General features: G+C 48.7%; 1 protein-coding gene across 5 annotated transcripts in view; it reads right to left on the bottom strand.

Moving 5' to 3' along the window:
• GPR156 (G protein-coupled receptor 156) overlaps nt 1–15,008 on the bottom strand; it is a 56,195-nt gene that overhangs the window by 24,537 nt on the left and 16,650 nt on the right. For 2 of the 5 annotated variants that reach the window (XM_030534210.1, XM_030534200.1), the window contains 3 exons: nt 9,447–9,529; nt 8,953–9,119; nt 2,627–2,763 (listed from right to left, as the gene is read on the bottom strand). In XM_030534210.1, the coding sequence (XP_030390070.1) occupies nt 2,627–2,763; nt 8,953–9,057 (242 nt within the window). In that variant the 5' untranslated portion in view covers nt 9,058–9,119; nt 9,447–9,529. Of the gene's footprint in view, nt 1–2,626; nt 2,764–8,952; nt 9,290–9,446; nt 9,565–15,008 lie in introns of those variants that run through there. The other 3 variants (XM_030534192.1, XM_030534219.1, XM_030534229.1) reach the window with 3 other exon arrangements.

A 15,008-nucleotide genomic window follows, 5' to 3' on the forward strand; every position in this document is an offset into this window, starting at 1 on the left:
AAGTTTCATTAGAAAGGTAAGACTATGAGTTGTGTGCTTTTATTTGTAGAACAAAAAAACATTAATTATTATTAAGGGTTTTTTTGTGTAACGCTTCTATCCAAAGCACTTTACAATAGTTAGCTAATGGTACAAACAACATTCAGAAAGATCATTAAGTGGTCTGCTGAGACCCTCAGCAATTTTCAAGTGTCTGTGAAAAAAAAAAGTTTGAGAACCACTGGTTTAGGATACTAGCCAGGCCAACTCCTCTAGCTGCATATGGGGTATTCCCACTGCTTTCCTAGGCTCATCAGTCACATCTATGTTTATTTGCAAGAGGGCAAATAAATATTGTGCATTTGTTCCAATTCCACAGTGAGAACATTCTTAGAAGGTTTGTAAGTCATTTTGTAATCAATTTAGATTGCAATGCTGTTTTACCATATAAACCCATACCAGGTGCCTGGCTGTATGCTGGTCTAATACACTGCATAGTACCTAGGGCCCTAGATAAAATGCAACCTATATCCAAACCACGAATGGTCTGGTGTCATGAAGGAAACCTGGATGTCCAGGGAAATCATGCTTCACCAATCTAGTAGAATTCTTTGAGGGGGTCAACAAACAGGTGGACAAGGGTGATCCAAGGGATATAGTGAAGTTGGACTTTCAGAAAGCCTCTGATAAGGTCCTTCACCAAAGGCTTTTAAGCAAACTAAGCAGTCATGGGATAAGAGAGAAGGTCCTCTCATGGATAAGTAACTGGTTAAAAGATAGGAAACAAAGGATAGAAATAAATGGTCAGTTTTTAGAATGGAGAGAGGTAAATGGTGGCGTTCCCCATGGATCTGTACTGGGACCTGTGTTGTTCAACATAATCATAAATGATCTAGAAAAAGGGGTAAACTGTGAGGTGGCAAAGTTTGCAGATGATACAAACTTACTCAGGATAGTTACGTCCAAAACAGACTGTGAAGAATTACAAAGGAATCTCACAAAACTGGATTACTGGGCTACAAAATGGCAGATGAAATTCAATGTTGATAAATGCAAAGTCATACATAGTGGAAAACATAATCCCAACAATCAATGGGATCTTAATTAGCTGTTATTACTCAAGAAAGAGATTTTGCAGTCATTGTGGATAGTTCTCTGAAAACATCCACTCAATGTGCAGCAGCAGTCACAAAAGCAAACAGAATGTTAGGAACCATGAGGAAAGGGATAGATAATAAAATAGAAAATATCATAATGCCACTCTATAAATCCATAGTATGCCCACACCTTGAATACTGCGTGCTGATCTGGTCGCCCCATCTCACAAAAGATATATTAGAAGTGGAAAAAGTATGGAGAAGAGTAACAATAATGATTAAGGGTATGGAATGGCTTCCATGTGGGGAGAGATTAAAAAGACTGGGACTGTTTAGCTTGGAAAAAAAGGGGGGGGATATGATTGAGGTCTATAAAATCATGACTGGTGTGGAGAAAGCAAATAAGGAAGTGTTATTGACTTCTTCACATAACACAAGAACCAGGGGTCACCCAATGAAATTAATAGGCAGCAAGTTTAAAACAAACAAAAGGAAGTACTTCTTCACATAATGCGGAGCCAACTTGTGAAACTCATTACCAGGGGATGTTGTGAAGGGCAAAATTATAACTGGGCTCAAAAAAGAATTAGATACTTTCATGGAGGATAGGTCCATCAATGGCTGTTAGTCAAGCTACTCAGGGATGCAACCCCATGCTCTGGGCGTTCTTAAGCCTCTGACTGCCAGATGCTGGGACTGGACACCAGGGGACTGATCTAGTGATTGCCCTGGTCTGTTCATTTCCCCTGAAGCATCTGGCATTGGCCACTGTTGGAAGACAGGATACTGTGCTAGATAGACCATTGGTCTGACCTACTTTGGCCATTCTTATGTTTATTATGGTTGGAAACCAGGATGTCTTCACTCCCATAGATGCATTGCTTGAAGTGATGTCCTCAGACTCTGAGGTGAAGGTGGGAATCATCTCTCTTTCTTCCTACTTCTGCTGACTGCTCTGCTAAGGATCATCAATGGCGACCTCAGAGATGGTGGTGTGAGCGGTCACCCCAGTCAAAGGAAGAAACTACATCAGTACTTAGGAACATAAGTGATGCAACAGCAGATCAAGCCTATGGTCGCCTCGTCCAGTAGCTCGTCTCTCTACCCTACAAAGTCAGACCCAAGGTCCATGCCGTTCTGTCTCCAGCTGTCTCCATGCTGGATGTGACAGAGGCAGGTAGGACCCGCATAACTGCCCCTAATAGTCCAATTCTATCCCAAAGGAGTAATGCCTTCCAGACCCCCAGCTGATGATCAGTTTATGGTGGGGAGCAGGAGGGTGGTGAAGCACTGGAATGGGTTACCTAGGGAGGTGGTGGAATCTCCATCCTTAGAGGTTTTTAAGGCCCAGCTTGACAAAGCCTTGGTTGGGATGATTTAGTTGGTGTTGGTCCTGCTTTGAGCAGGTGATTGGACTAGATGACCTCCTGAGGTCTCTTCCAACCCTAATAGTCTATGATTCTATGAGGAATGAGAGCCCTGGAAATTGTTCTCCCAGCTAGTGTGGAAAGTCCATAATGGAGGATGGAACCAAATGATACATCGCTCACCTGTTCTTCCTGAAGTGAATTGTGAAGACAAGAAAGAAAAGAGCCAACAGGACTCCACCAGTGAGGAAGGTCCACACAACTCCCAGGAGGGCAGCCGAGGAGGTGGGGAAGGTCTTACTGCTGCTGTTGTAGGCCGTCTGAGAGAAGGCAAAAGGGTGGAGACTGTAGGTGTGGAGGGAAATCTTGAGGGTTCCCAGGAGAGAGGTGCCCACCTTGTAAAAAATGCCTCTACAGCTAGCACTGAATTCTGCCCAGCTGCTGCCTGCTCTATTAATACAGACTTGTTTCTGCAAGTCTCTCAGTCTGCCACCTTTAACCATCCACTGAACTTACACACTCAGTTTGTGATTAAATATAGTAATGGAGGGAAATCCCATTCGCATCTGAACTCACCTTTCACGGCAGAATTCCCTTCACCGAGCCCTCCGCATCCACGGCCCAGTGTTAGAACCTGTACAGATGCCTTGGGCCAATGTGACCAATCTTTCATTTTCTCCACTATCTTTCAGAGGAGTCCAAGGTATCTTAGGAGAAGGGCTTCATGTTCCCTTAGCCCCCAGCAACACCACAAAGGGGCAAGACACACACAAAGAAGTATGACACACCATGCCTATTGTGTAGTCAAGTGGGTTGATTTCTTCACGAGCAGAGCTGCCAGCAGGTGCAGAGAAGTTGCCGGAGAAGGTGAATGGTTTACTCACAAACTCCCACATACATACCCGGGCTTCATCCCACATCCTGACCAGCCATTCTTAGATGGAGAACAGCTGAAAACCAACCCTGAGGGTTTGGCAGCACTAGCTGGGGCACAAAGGAGGGCTAATCATTGCAAGGAGCAAGTCCATTTCTGATTTCCCAGCATGCAGATACTACACACCTTATCTTCTCTAGTTCCTCAGCAAACTGCTGAGTCAGGAACCATTGGGGGGCGCAAAAGAGGTGAGTTAGGATCTCAACTCCTTGAGGTTCAAACAAGGAACTGATGGGAAGCCACAGAAGATGGCAGAGGATAGCAGTCAGGAGTGCCCATCACATCAGGCCGAGAATGGCAGTGGGAGGGGATCAGATTATAGAGCAGGCCTGCGCAATTTGTAAAGCGGCGAGGGCCACATTACTCCAAACAAAACAGCTGAGGGCCGAAACCCCCCGCCAGATGGCGATTTAAGAACCAAAAAGCCTGACGTCTAAGAAAATACAAATGTGTGTTAACCCTACCTAAAGTTCTTTTTTAAAAAGATGGGTCTGAACTAGAAATGAGCTCCGCCACTCCCTGAGAGTGTGCTAGGGTGCAAATGTGTGGGTCTCAGCTGCTCCCTGCCCACCTCATTGAAGCAGGTGTGCAGGATTACTTCCCTGGGAACTGCAGGGCACCAGTGGATATGGGGCTGGCTGGAGGTGGCAGGGGAGGGAGCTGGAGGTAAGGTCTAGCTGCTGGCTAGGCAAGGGGTGTGGGGCAGGCTGGAGACGGAGTGTGGGGTGGCTGGCTGGCTTCAGGCAGGGCCACAGGGGGGGTCGGCACGGGTTGGCAGGGCTAGAGACAAAGGAGTGCGGGACTGGCTGGATTCAGGCAGGGGGGTGCGGCAGGGGTTGGCTGGAGACAGAGAAGGGGGTGCAGGGCTGGCTGGAGACAGGGGTTGGTACAGGACTGGAGGCAAGGCAGGGGGTGTGTGGCTGGAGACAGGCTGGCTGCGGGCAGCAGGTGCAGGGCTGGCTGCAGACAGCAATTGGTGCAGGCAGGGCAGGAGGTGCAGGGCTGGTGCGGGCAGGGGGTGCAGCAGGGGTTGGCTGCGGGCAGCTGGTGCAGGTACAGGGGTTACAGTCCATCCTGTATGGTGAGTGCCCCCTCCTTCTGCCTCCCCCACCAGGGTGGCAGCAGCAGCCCAGGGCTCAGGGGCTATTTAAAGGGCCTGGGGCTCCCCTGCTTCCACTGCCCCAGCTCTGTAATTAGCTGAGGGAGCCCTGGGGAAGTGGTGGGGCTCTGGGGGCTATTTAAAGGACCAGGGCAGCAGAGGCAGCTGGAGACACACACACACCCCGGTACCCCAGGGCTCTGGGGGCTATTTAAAAAGCCCGAGGCTCCCCTGCTTCTACCGCCCCAGCCCTGTAAATAACCGAGGGAGCCCTGGGGAAGCGATGTGGCTTCAGCGGCTATTTAAAGGACCGGGGCGGCAGAGGCAGCTGGAGCCCCGGCCCTTTAAATACCCCCGGAGCCCCCTGCTACTCCAGGGCTCTGGGGGTATTTAAAGGGCCCGGGGCTCCCCTTCTTCTACCGCCCCAGCCCTTTAAATAGCCACGGGAACCCTGGGGAAGTGGTGAAGCTTCGGTGGCTATTTAAAGGGCCAGGGTTGTAGAAGCGATGGGAACCCCGGACTTTTTAAATAGCCCCCAGAGCCCCACAGCCCTACCCCAGGGCTCCAGCAGTGGTGCTCTGGTGGCAATTTAAAGGGCCTGGGGCTCCAGCCCCTGCTGGGAGCCCCAGGCCCTTTAAATTGCCCCCTGGGGAAGCTGGGCCACCCCGATACAGCATACTGGCTTGGGAATGGGGCCCCCCCGATACACCGTCCTGGGGCTTGGGCATGGGGCCCTCTTAGGGGCAGGCTGATTCAGGGGAATTTGTTGAATTGGCCTAAAGCCGGCCCTGGCAGCTGAGATTTAGAGGGCTCTCCACGGCTGCGGGTAGCCCACAGCCCTATGAATCCGGCCTGCGGCTGGGATTTAAAGGACTCTGGGCTCCCCGCGGCTGCGGGCAGTCCAGAGCCCTTTGAATCCCGGCCGTGGCTGAGATTTAAAGGGCTCTGGGCTCCCCGCCGCTGCAGGCAGCGCAGAGCATTTTGAATCCCGGACACGGCTGGGATTTAAAGAGCTCTGAGCTCCCCGCCGCTGCGGGCAGCCCAGAGCCTTTTGAATCCTGCTGCGGGCTGCACAATGAACCTCCGCGGGCCGCATGTGGCCCACGAGCCATATGTTGTGCAGGCCTGTTATAGAGTTTTTCAAGCAGGGAGAGGGGTGCTACAGGGGGCTGGAGAAGGCAGGAGGGATGAAGAGAGGGGGATGAGTATTGACTGGGTGGGTGCCTAAAAAAACAAAAGCCAAACAAGCCAGTCAGGGTAACTTCTGAGGACACGAGAAGGAGGAGCAGGATTGTGAAGCTTGACTAGCTATGGCCAGATTGTGACTACTGGGCCCTGGTGTGCTTTGGATGGAAGCAGGGGGCAGGAGGAACTGTGCAGTCAGAAAAGAGGGAAGGCCCTGGCCTCCCTTCCTCTTGTGCCCCAAGGGGCACCAGCTGGGAGCAGTCCCTATGCTCAGGAGATTAGAGGGAGCGCAACTGCACCTGGGCCCTGCATGGGGGGCATAGGGGAAGAGGGAGGCTTTGTAATCTTCCCTCTTGTCTCTTTCCCTAAAGTGCTTTGAATATGAGAAGTGCCAGCCCAGCCCAAAGGACTATTGCTAGAAACTTTTCAGTTAAAAAGCACATAGAAACACTGCTTCTCTCTGGTGGCGTGTGTCCCTTTTCCCCTCTGGTCTATGCCTGAAGCCAGAGGCTACTCTAGACACAGGTAAGCTAGGCAGCTGCCTAGGGTGGCAGATTTCTAAATGAACGCTTTGGCTGTGTCTACACCACAGACCTTACAACTGCGCAGTTTTACCACTGCAGCTGTGCAGCTGTAATGTCTCCCGCGTATCCACTCTATGCCAAAGGGAGAGAGCTCTCCCACCAGCATAATTAAACTACCCCCAACGAGTGGCAGTAGCTATGTTAGTGGGAGAGCGTCTCCCGCCCAACATAGCTCTGTCCACACCCGGTGCTGTTGTCGGTGAAACACCCCTGACCAACAAAAGTTTTACTGACAAAAGTGTCAGTGTAGACAGAACCTTAGATTAGTTTAGGGGTTTAGGGGATTAGTTTAGGGGTTGGCAACCTTTCAGAAGTGGTGTGACGAGTCTTCATTAATTCACTCTAATTTAAGGTTTTGCATGCCAGTAATACATTTTAACGTTTTTAGGAGGTCTCTTTCTATAAGTCTAGAATATATAACTAAACTATTGTTGTATGTAAAGTAAATAAGGTTTTTAAAATGTTTAAGAGGCTTCATTTAAAATTAAATAAAATGCAGAGCCCCCCGGACCAGTGGCCAGGCCCTCGGCAGTGTGAGTGCCACTGAAAATCAGCTTGTGTGCTGCATTCGTCACCCATGCCACAGGTTGCCTACCCCTGGATTAGTTCATGGCAAGCTGGCATGTGAATCTACCCCACACAGACTAACTGTCCATGCGGACCCTGCAGACGCACGTTAACAGTTTCTTAATACACTTTGATCTACTCTTTGAAACAGGACTAGATCAAAGTGCATTAACGAACTGTTAATGTGGATCAGCAGGATGTGCAGCATCTGGGTGCATTAACATCTGCACAGAGGCCTTGGCACGGAGCGCACGGCTGGAGGGCCCAGCTCAGCAGCAGCTCACAGCCAGGCCCAGCTGCTGCTGATCTCTCCCCAGGCAAGCTCAACGATGAGGGGCCCTCCAGGGCAGGGGGCAACCAGGTATGTGACACCCCATGTCCTCCATCTGTCCCCTGCTCCTCCCCCCATACTACCCCCTCCCCAGCTGTCCCCTACTTCACCCCATGTCCTAACCCCCGGTCCTAGCCTTCCTGGCCCCATCTCTCCCCCTGTCCTGGCCCAGCTACCCCCCAAGGTTCTGCCCCCTCATCTACCTCTCACCTCATCTGCCCCCTGACACCTTGGTGTCTGCCCCCTCAGTCATTCCCCTCCCACTGGATCCTGTCCCATGGATCCTGCTGCCGTCCAAGCCACTGGCCCCGTTCCCCAGCATCCTGCCACATCTGCCCCGTGTCCTATCCCCCGTGCTATCTGCCCCATGATCTACTTGCTGCCCGTTTTCCTAGTCCCCCCATCTTCCCTTTATGTCCTACTCCTCTAGCCCTTTTCCCCCCTAGTATGTCCTGAACCCCACCTCATCTGTCCAATGTCCTGGCCCCCATCCCCACTCTTTGTCCAGACTCCAATCCCCCTGTATTATCCCCCATGGCTCCACTCATGGATTGCATAGTCACCCTCCCCACCAGCCTCATGTCAGGGACTTCCCCCCATCCTGGTGCAGCTACCCCAGCACTTTGGATTGACACCCAGAGGGGTACACTCGAGATGGTGGGGGAAGAGCCCAATGAGGAGGGGGAACAGATGGAATGCTAAGCCGCAAGTGCTCTTGGGGCTAGATCCCTAATGATGGGTGGGGCTGGGCAAGGGTGCTGGCTCTTAGGGTTGGCGGATCCCAGTGGAGGCCCTTCCAGGGCAGCCTGTTTATGGAGGAGCTTGCTGCTATAAGGGAGTGGAGGGGAGGTGGACATAGTGATGTTCTGCCTAGAACAGCAAATTGCCTTGAGCAGCCCCTGCATGAAGCATGGTTGCAAACTCTATCTCAGGAACCACCTGGGGAAGCCAAGCATTCCTACACATACGACATTCCTCTCCTCCACACACACACATCAAAAACAATCACTGTTCTGTTGGAGGTCACAGGGCTCTGAACTCTGGGGAAGCATTTCAGCAGCAGGTGAGTGGAGTATAACTCATGGCCCAGACAGGGGAATGTTAGTTGTAATAAAGCAGCCAGAGCTAGGGGAGCCAAAGAGCTTTAATCTTCTAATTAAAGGTCAGCATGGAGGCTAGCACGGGATTCAGTAGAAGGCCAAGCAGCATTCATGCCCAGCTGGGCCCATGCAAACGCTGACAGGCACAAAGACAGCAGCCCCAGACTGGAAACAGTGGCTTACATTCTTCTTCCAAAATTATATCAAAATAGACTTAGCCAACTAAGATCATTCCTGGGTCATCCCCAAGAGCTCAGTGACATACGGGGCGGGGGAGAGGAGGTCCCATCTATTATGGATGGTGGCTTTTAATTAAATCCATCTTTATTAATATTTGAAAGGCACTTTGAAGTTCCAGGGAAGGTAGGAGGTCAAGGGGACGGAAGGTCATTTCAGTTCCACGCTCACATTAGCTCACTGGGAAAGATTCTTTCAAATTCCTTGGCTATTTCCCCAGGCTGTCTCCTTACACTCTACCTGCCAGGCTTTTACCCAGACAAGTTTTAAAGACCGCAAGTATTGGGGTGTCCTTCTTTCCCTTGGCAGACTGCTCGACAAGCCAAGCGTTCTCACTCCCACTGGGGAGAAGTTTCCCCTAGAAAGTTTTCTAGTGTGCTCCTCCTCCCTAGAGGCCTCTCTCAAACTCATTCCTCTGCGTAGAACCTAGCATTCAAGGTCAGAGTAGCCCAGTCCCCATCTTGGTACGTACAATCGTTATCGTGCAGAGATCCTGCAGGGTCCTCTGCCTCTGCACCTGGCTGTTCCAACTGGAGTACCTGTCACACAGGTCAGAGCAGTTGAATCCAGGCTCCATAGCACATCCTTAGTCTTCATTCAGCCATATTTTCTGGGCAGCAGGGAAGATGGTGGTCAGTCCTGTAGTGGAGGGAAAGCCAACACTGGGCCAAGTTCCTCCAGCAGTTCACATTTTCCAGTGACAATAACAACTGTGAAATTCATCTCATTTTCCCCCATGTCTCAGGTGTGCCAGGGGGCTTGCAGCCAGTGACACGGTTACGCTCAGTCACAATTGTGTGGTGGCAACCATTTAACAGGCATTCTCTGTCACAGCAGGAACCCATACTGGACGAGTGCAAACCTCCACCTCCACACACCCAGTCAAGGCAGTGTCTTGTTGGCTGTCCACACAGGTCTGAATAAATCAGCTGTATTGATCCTCTTCAAATAACATGACAATCTTACTGTTTCATCACCAGGTGGCAGCCTCCTCCATTGTTGTATGGATCCGGCCCCAGCTTCTCCTCACTCCGCAATGAAGATAGCACCTGCGGGCCATAGAGAAGGAAGATTGCCATTAACTCTGTAACCAAAAAGAACAGCAATTATTACAGACGCTGGTTATCTGAGATGGCACATGGAGTAAAATATACCATCTCTAGGGTCCATATGGTTTAAATGATTAATATATTTAACATTTATATCACAGTAGTGCCCAGAGGCCCTGACCAGGATTGGGGCCCCCTTTATGTTGAGTACTGCACAAGCTCATGCCAAGACACAGCCCCAAAGGACTGATTGTCTAGAAGTTATTAAATCATTTGTAGCCGTGAGTATTTCCGAGCAAGGTGGAAGTGGGAAATTTAGCAGGGCTGCAGAACTTTAGAAGGCTGTCCACATGGGCGGTGAGGTGGGTATCGTAGGTAGGGGAGGCTGGGCCTCCCCAAACAGCCTAGTGTGGCCCCACCCACACACCAGGCCCCATCCTGCAGTTCTCAGTGCTCCGCCCTGACTGGCCCAGGCTGGCTGGCCTGCCTCCCGCAGGGACTGGGGATGGCTGGTGGTGGGGCAGTGCTGGGGCTCAGACAGCACCACCTGGTGCTCTGGGGCTGGCTGCACAGGAGCATGCACTGCTCAGACCTCTAGCGTTGGGGGTGCTGCAGCTGTGCCACTCGGAGCACTTGCAAGAGGGGAATCCCCTGGAGGATTTCACTCTGGCGCAGAAGGAAGGAAAGAACCGAGTCATGGAGTTGAAGGCCAGAAGCGACTATTAGGTCATCTGGGCTGACATCCAGTATATCGCAGGCCACCAGTGCCACCCAGCACCTACCACTAAACCCAACAATGGAAATGAGACCAAAGAAAATAAGATCCGTAGGAGACTAGACTATTATGGGCTCCAGGCAGAGAATAGGAGGGACCAAGGTGCACCAGTGCTCGATGCCCCTGAAATAGCAGGAAATGATTAAGTCAGATATATTCAGATAATTCCAGCAAGTGCCCCACACCCACACAATGCAGAAGAAGGTGAAACCCCCCAAAGGTCACTGCTAGTCTGATCTGGGGGGAAAATTCCTTCCTGACCCCACATACGGCAATCAGTTAGACCCTGAACACGTGAGCAAGAACCAGCCAGCCAAGCATGAGCTTGAGAATAGAAAGAGAGAATACTCGGTTCCATCTCAGAGCCCTGGCCATCCTGCCCAGTGTCCCATCTCCCGCCATCATCATCCCTGATCCTTCTGGGGAAGAATATATTTAAAAATTCCACCCTCAGAATATATTGGGGAAAAACAACCGCCTGCCAGCAGCCAGCTGAATCCCTGAAGCATGACACTTAGGACACAGGCCATAAAGCAGAAGTGAACCAGTCCCCCCACACCATCACAAGCAACCCGGGCATACAACTGCTCTCACAAATTTGCCCGGCTCTCATTTTTGTCATTTGCTCTCACAACTCCACCCCTCTGTTAGAAACCTTTAAATTTCAGGTCTAAATTTGTTCATGGCCAGCATATACCCATGTTTTTGGTACCAACATTGTCGGTTAGCTTAAATAGCACCTCACCCCATGGTATTTACATCTCATGTATCTATAGAACACAATCATATCCCCTCTTAGGCTTCTTTTGCTAGTCTAAACAAGCCAAACTCTTCCAGTCTCCTCTCATAAGAAAAGCCCTCCTTTCCCCTGACTACCCTAATAGCTCTTCTCTGCATCTGTTCCAATTTAAATTCAAACATGGATGACTAGAATTGTATACAGTATTCCAAATGAGGTCTTCCCACTGGCTTGAACAAGCAAACCCTTCTGCAGAGGCTCATCCCTGCTCAGATTCAGAGGTCTGGGGGTGCCACGCTGACCCTGTCACATGACTCTTCTTGCTCCCATGCGGAAGAGGGGGCCCTTCAGTGAGAGTACCCTTCAGTTTCCATGTGCATGGCTACAATCTCTGCAGCATCATGAACTGACTGCTTTCAGCCATGATCTCATTATTTAGCAGCAGAAAAATTCCAGGGCAAATCTATACTGGACCCCTCCGTGCAGGCTGCAGCTGACTTTTTGGGGATTCAGCTCATTTCAGCAAATAACAAAATCATTAAATGAAGGACGAACACAAGCAGCAACACAATCACCTGAAATTTAATGCAATTTAAGTATGGTCTTAAGTGCTTTGTTTAACAAGGAAGAGATTACTTGTATGTTTAAATTAAACTTAATTTCAGTCTGGAAATAAGGCGTAAAATTTAGCAGAGACTTAATTAGCCACTGGAACAATTACCCAGGGTTGTGGTGGATTCTCCATCACTGCTAATTTTTAAATCGAGATTGGATGTTTTACTAAAGGATCTGCTCCGAGAATTATTTGGGGGAAGGTTCTATGGCCTGTGCTATACAGGAGATCAGATTAGATGATCACAATGCTCCCTTCTGGCTTTGGAATCTATGGACCTATGAATATGCTTAAGTGTTTTTCTGAATGGGGGTCTGAGTGACAGTTTAGCTATCAACACTGGACCAGTCTATTTATTAAGTAGGATTAAAAGTCTAACATCTCTCCATTTTTTTTCCTCTCGCAGCGCTCTGGCTGCTGGGTATTATATCATGTCACTCTGCAATGGTTCTCCTCATCACCTTAGTTTCTATTTTCTCTTTGATTCTTTGTTGTGGGGTTTTAACAGCCCTCATTACCATTTTAGACATGAGGTCACACTTCTGTTCAAGCATCCTTATTCAATTAGCATGGGCAACATTTTTAATTGGCTTCCGCTACACAACCAGAAGTGAGTCCAGTGTAGTTAGCAGTTGTAGAAGAGGGACAGAAGAGCGGTAGATCACTATTTATTTGCTCCTAACAATAGATTAGGTGAGTGCAACATTCAGGGGATGGCTACACTTGACATTTCAAAGCGCTGCCGCGGCAGCGCTTTGAAGTGTGACTTTTCTCCTAGTTGCTGTTTAACAGCTACGTATCTTCAAGACTGTAGCCTAAATGCAAATCAGGTACATTGGCATTTAGATGGCTTTCCTTCATGACTACCTTGTTTTCTCCACTGCATTGCTAGCTTCCCTGAGATAAAAATTAATTCCCTTTGGTCAGAAATATGGCCAGATTCTGAGATCCTTCCTCAGGCAAAACTCTTACGGACTTCAATGTGTAAGGAAGAACTGGGTGAAAACTGAAAAAGGGTCTCATGATTTGACTTACAACTATTACATTTTATTTTAGATGATATTTCACATTTGGGGACAACATATATCTTCAAGTCAGCAGCACTGCTATGGGTATCCGCATGGCCCCACAGTATGCCAACATCTTTACTGCTGACTTAGAACAACGCTTCCTTAGCTCTCATTCCCTAACACCCCTGCTCTACTTGTGCTACACTGATGACATCTTCATCATCTGGACTCATGGAAAAGAAGCCCTCGAGGAATTCCACTGGGATTTTAACAATTTCCATCCCACTATCAACCTCAGCCTAGACCAATCCACACAAGCGGTCCATTTCCTAGACACTACTGTGCTAATAAGCGATGGTCACATAAACACCACCCTATATTGGAAACCCACTGACTGCTATACTTACCTACATGCCTCCAGCTTCCATCCAGGACACACCACACGATCTATTGTCTACAGCCAAGCTCTAAGGTACAACTGTATTTGCTCCAATCCCTCAGACAGAGATAAACACCTACAAGATCTCTATCAAGCATTCTTAAAACTTTAATACCCACCTGCTGAAGTGAAAAAACAGATTGACAGAGCCAGAAGAGTAGCCAGAAGCCACCTACTACAAGACAGGCCCAACAAAGAAAATAACAGAACACCACTAGCCATCACCCACAGCCCCCAACTAAAACCTCTTCAGTGCAACATCAAAGATTTACAACCTATCCTTAAAGATGATCCCTCACTCTCACAGATCTTGGGAGACAGGCCAGTCTTCGCTTATAGACAGCCTCCCAATCGCACACCATACAACATAAACACTAACCCAGGAACCTATCCTTGCAACAAAGCCCGATGCCAGCTCTGTCCACATATCTATTCAAGTGACACCATCATAGGACCAAATCACATCAGCTGCGCCATCAAGGGCTCGTTCACCTGCACATCTACCAACGTGATATATGCCATTATGTGCTAGAAATGCCCCTCTGCCATGTACATTGGCCAAAGCAGACAGTCTCTGTGCAAAATAATAAATGGACACAAATCTGACATCAGAAATCATAACATTCAAAAACCATTGGGAGAACATTCAACCTCTCTAACCACTCAGTGACAGACTTGAAGGTGGCAATTTTGCAACAAGAAAACTTCAAAAACAGACTCCAAAGAGAGACTGCTGAACACGAATTAATATGCAAATTAGATACAATTAACTCAGGCCTAAACAGAGACTGGGAATGGTTGGGTCATTACACTAATTGAATCTATTTCCCTATGTTAAGTTCTCTTCACACCTTTATGGGTCATCTTAATTATCACTTCAAAAGTTTTTTTTCTCCTGCTGATGATAGCTCATCTCAATTGATTAGACTCTTCCTGTTGGTATGCATACTTCCACCTTTTCATGTTCTCTGTATGCATAAATATCTACTGTCTGTGCGTTCCATTCTATGCATCCGAAGAAGTGAGCTGTAGCTCACGAAAGCTCATGCTGAAATAAATTTGTTAGTGTCTAAGGTGCCACAAGTACTCCTATTCTTTTTGTGGATACAGACTAACACGGCTGCTACTATGAAAGGCTCATATTGCCACAGAACCTAAGGGCAGGTTCTCCGCTAGTGTAATTTGTGTAGATTCTGATTTACATCATCTGAGAATGTGGCCCCCAGTAAGTTAAAACATCTCCACAGGATTATCTGTATTTGTGAAGTATCCATTCCAGCATGGAACTGAGCCCCACACCTCTGCATCCAAAAAGCAGGAGGGCTACCTCTTTAGTGAAAAGAGAAGCAACTGTTTCAGTAGTTGTCCTATATGAGCCTATTACTAAAAGGTTTATGCAAAAAAATTGTACATGTGTGTAACAAGGTACCCACAGTGTCCCTCCAGATTCAGCCCCTTGGCCCCTCTCCTCCGTGAATCAGGGACACTTCAGTCTGGTGCAACACCCATGTTCTTTATTTGTGATCAGTTCCCAACTATATACAGGCTTTACAATTGCTTGGCCTACCACAGGACTGTATTTTTTTTCCTTCTGAGATATCCCAATCCAAATACCAACACAATTCTGCTCTTTCAAGAATCCAGCTGTGGTGTGGCAGGACAGCTCATGCCAAGACCCCCAGGTCTCAACTGAACGCTGACCAATACATAGCTGGAAGCCATCTGGCTCACCTGTGTTAGTATTGTTAAAAAAGGTATTAGAATTCTAAGAAAGTGTTAAGTTTTTATGAAATGTGTGTGAGTTGCTGCAAGCATTATAACATCTGTATCCCATGGTATAAGCTCATGGGCACCCCTTCCGCCCAAGGCCCCTGCCCAGCACCCCCAGTCCACCCCCTCTCCC

Source organism: Gopherus evgoodei, chromosome 1 (assembly GCF_007399415.2).
Source record: "Gopherus evgoodei ecotype Sinaloan lineage chromosome 1, rGopEvg1_v1.p, whole genome shotgun sequence".
In the NCBI taxonomy this organism is placed as follows: Eukaryota; Metazoa; Chordata; order Testudines; family Testudinidae; genus Gopherus; species Gopherus evgoodei.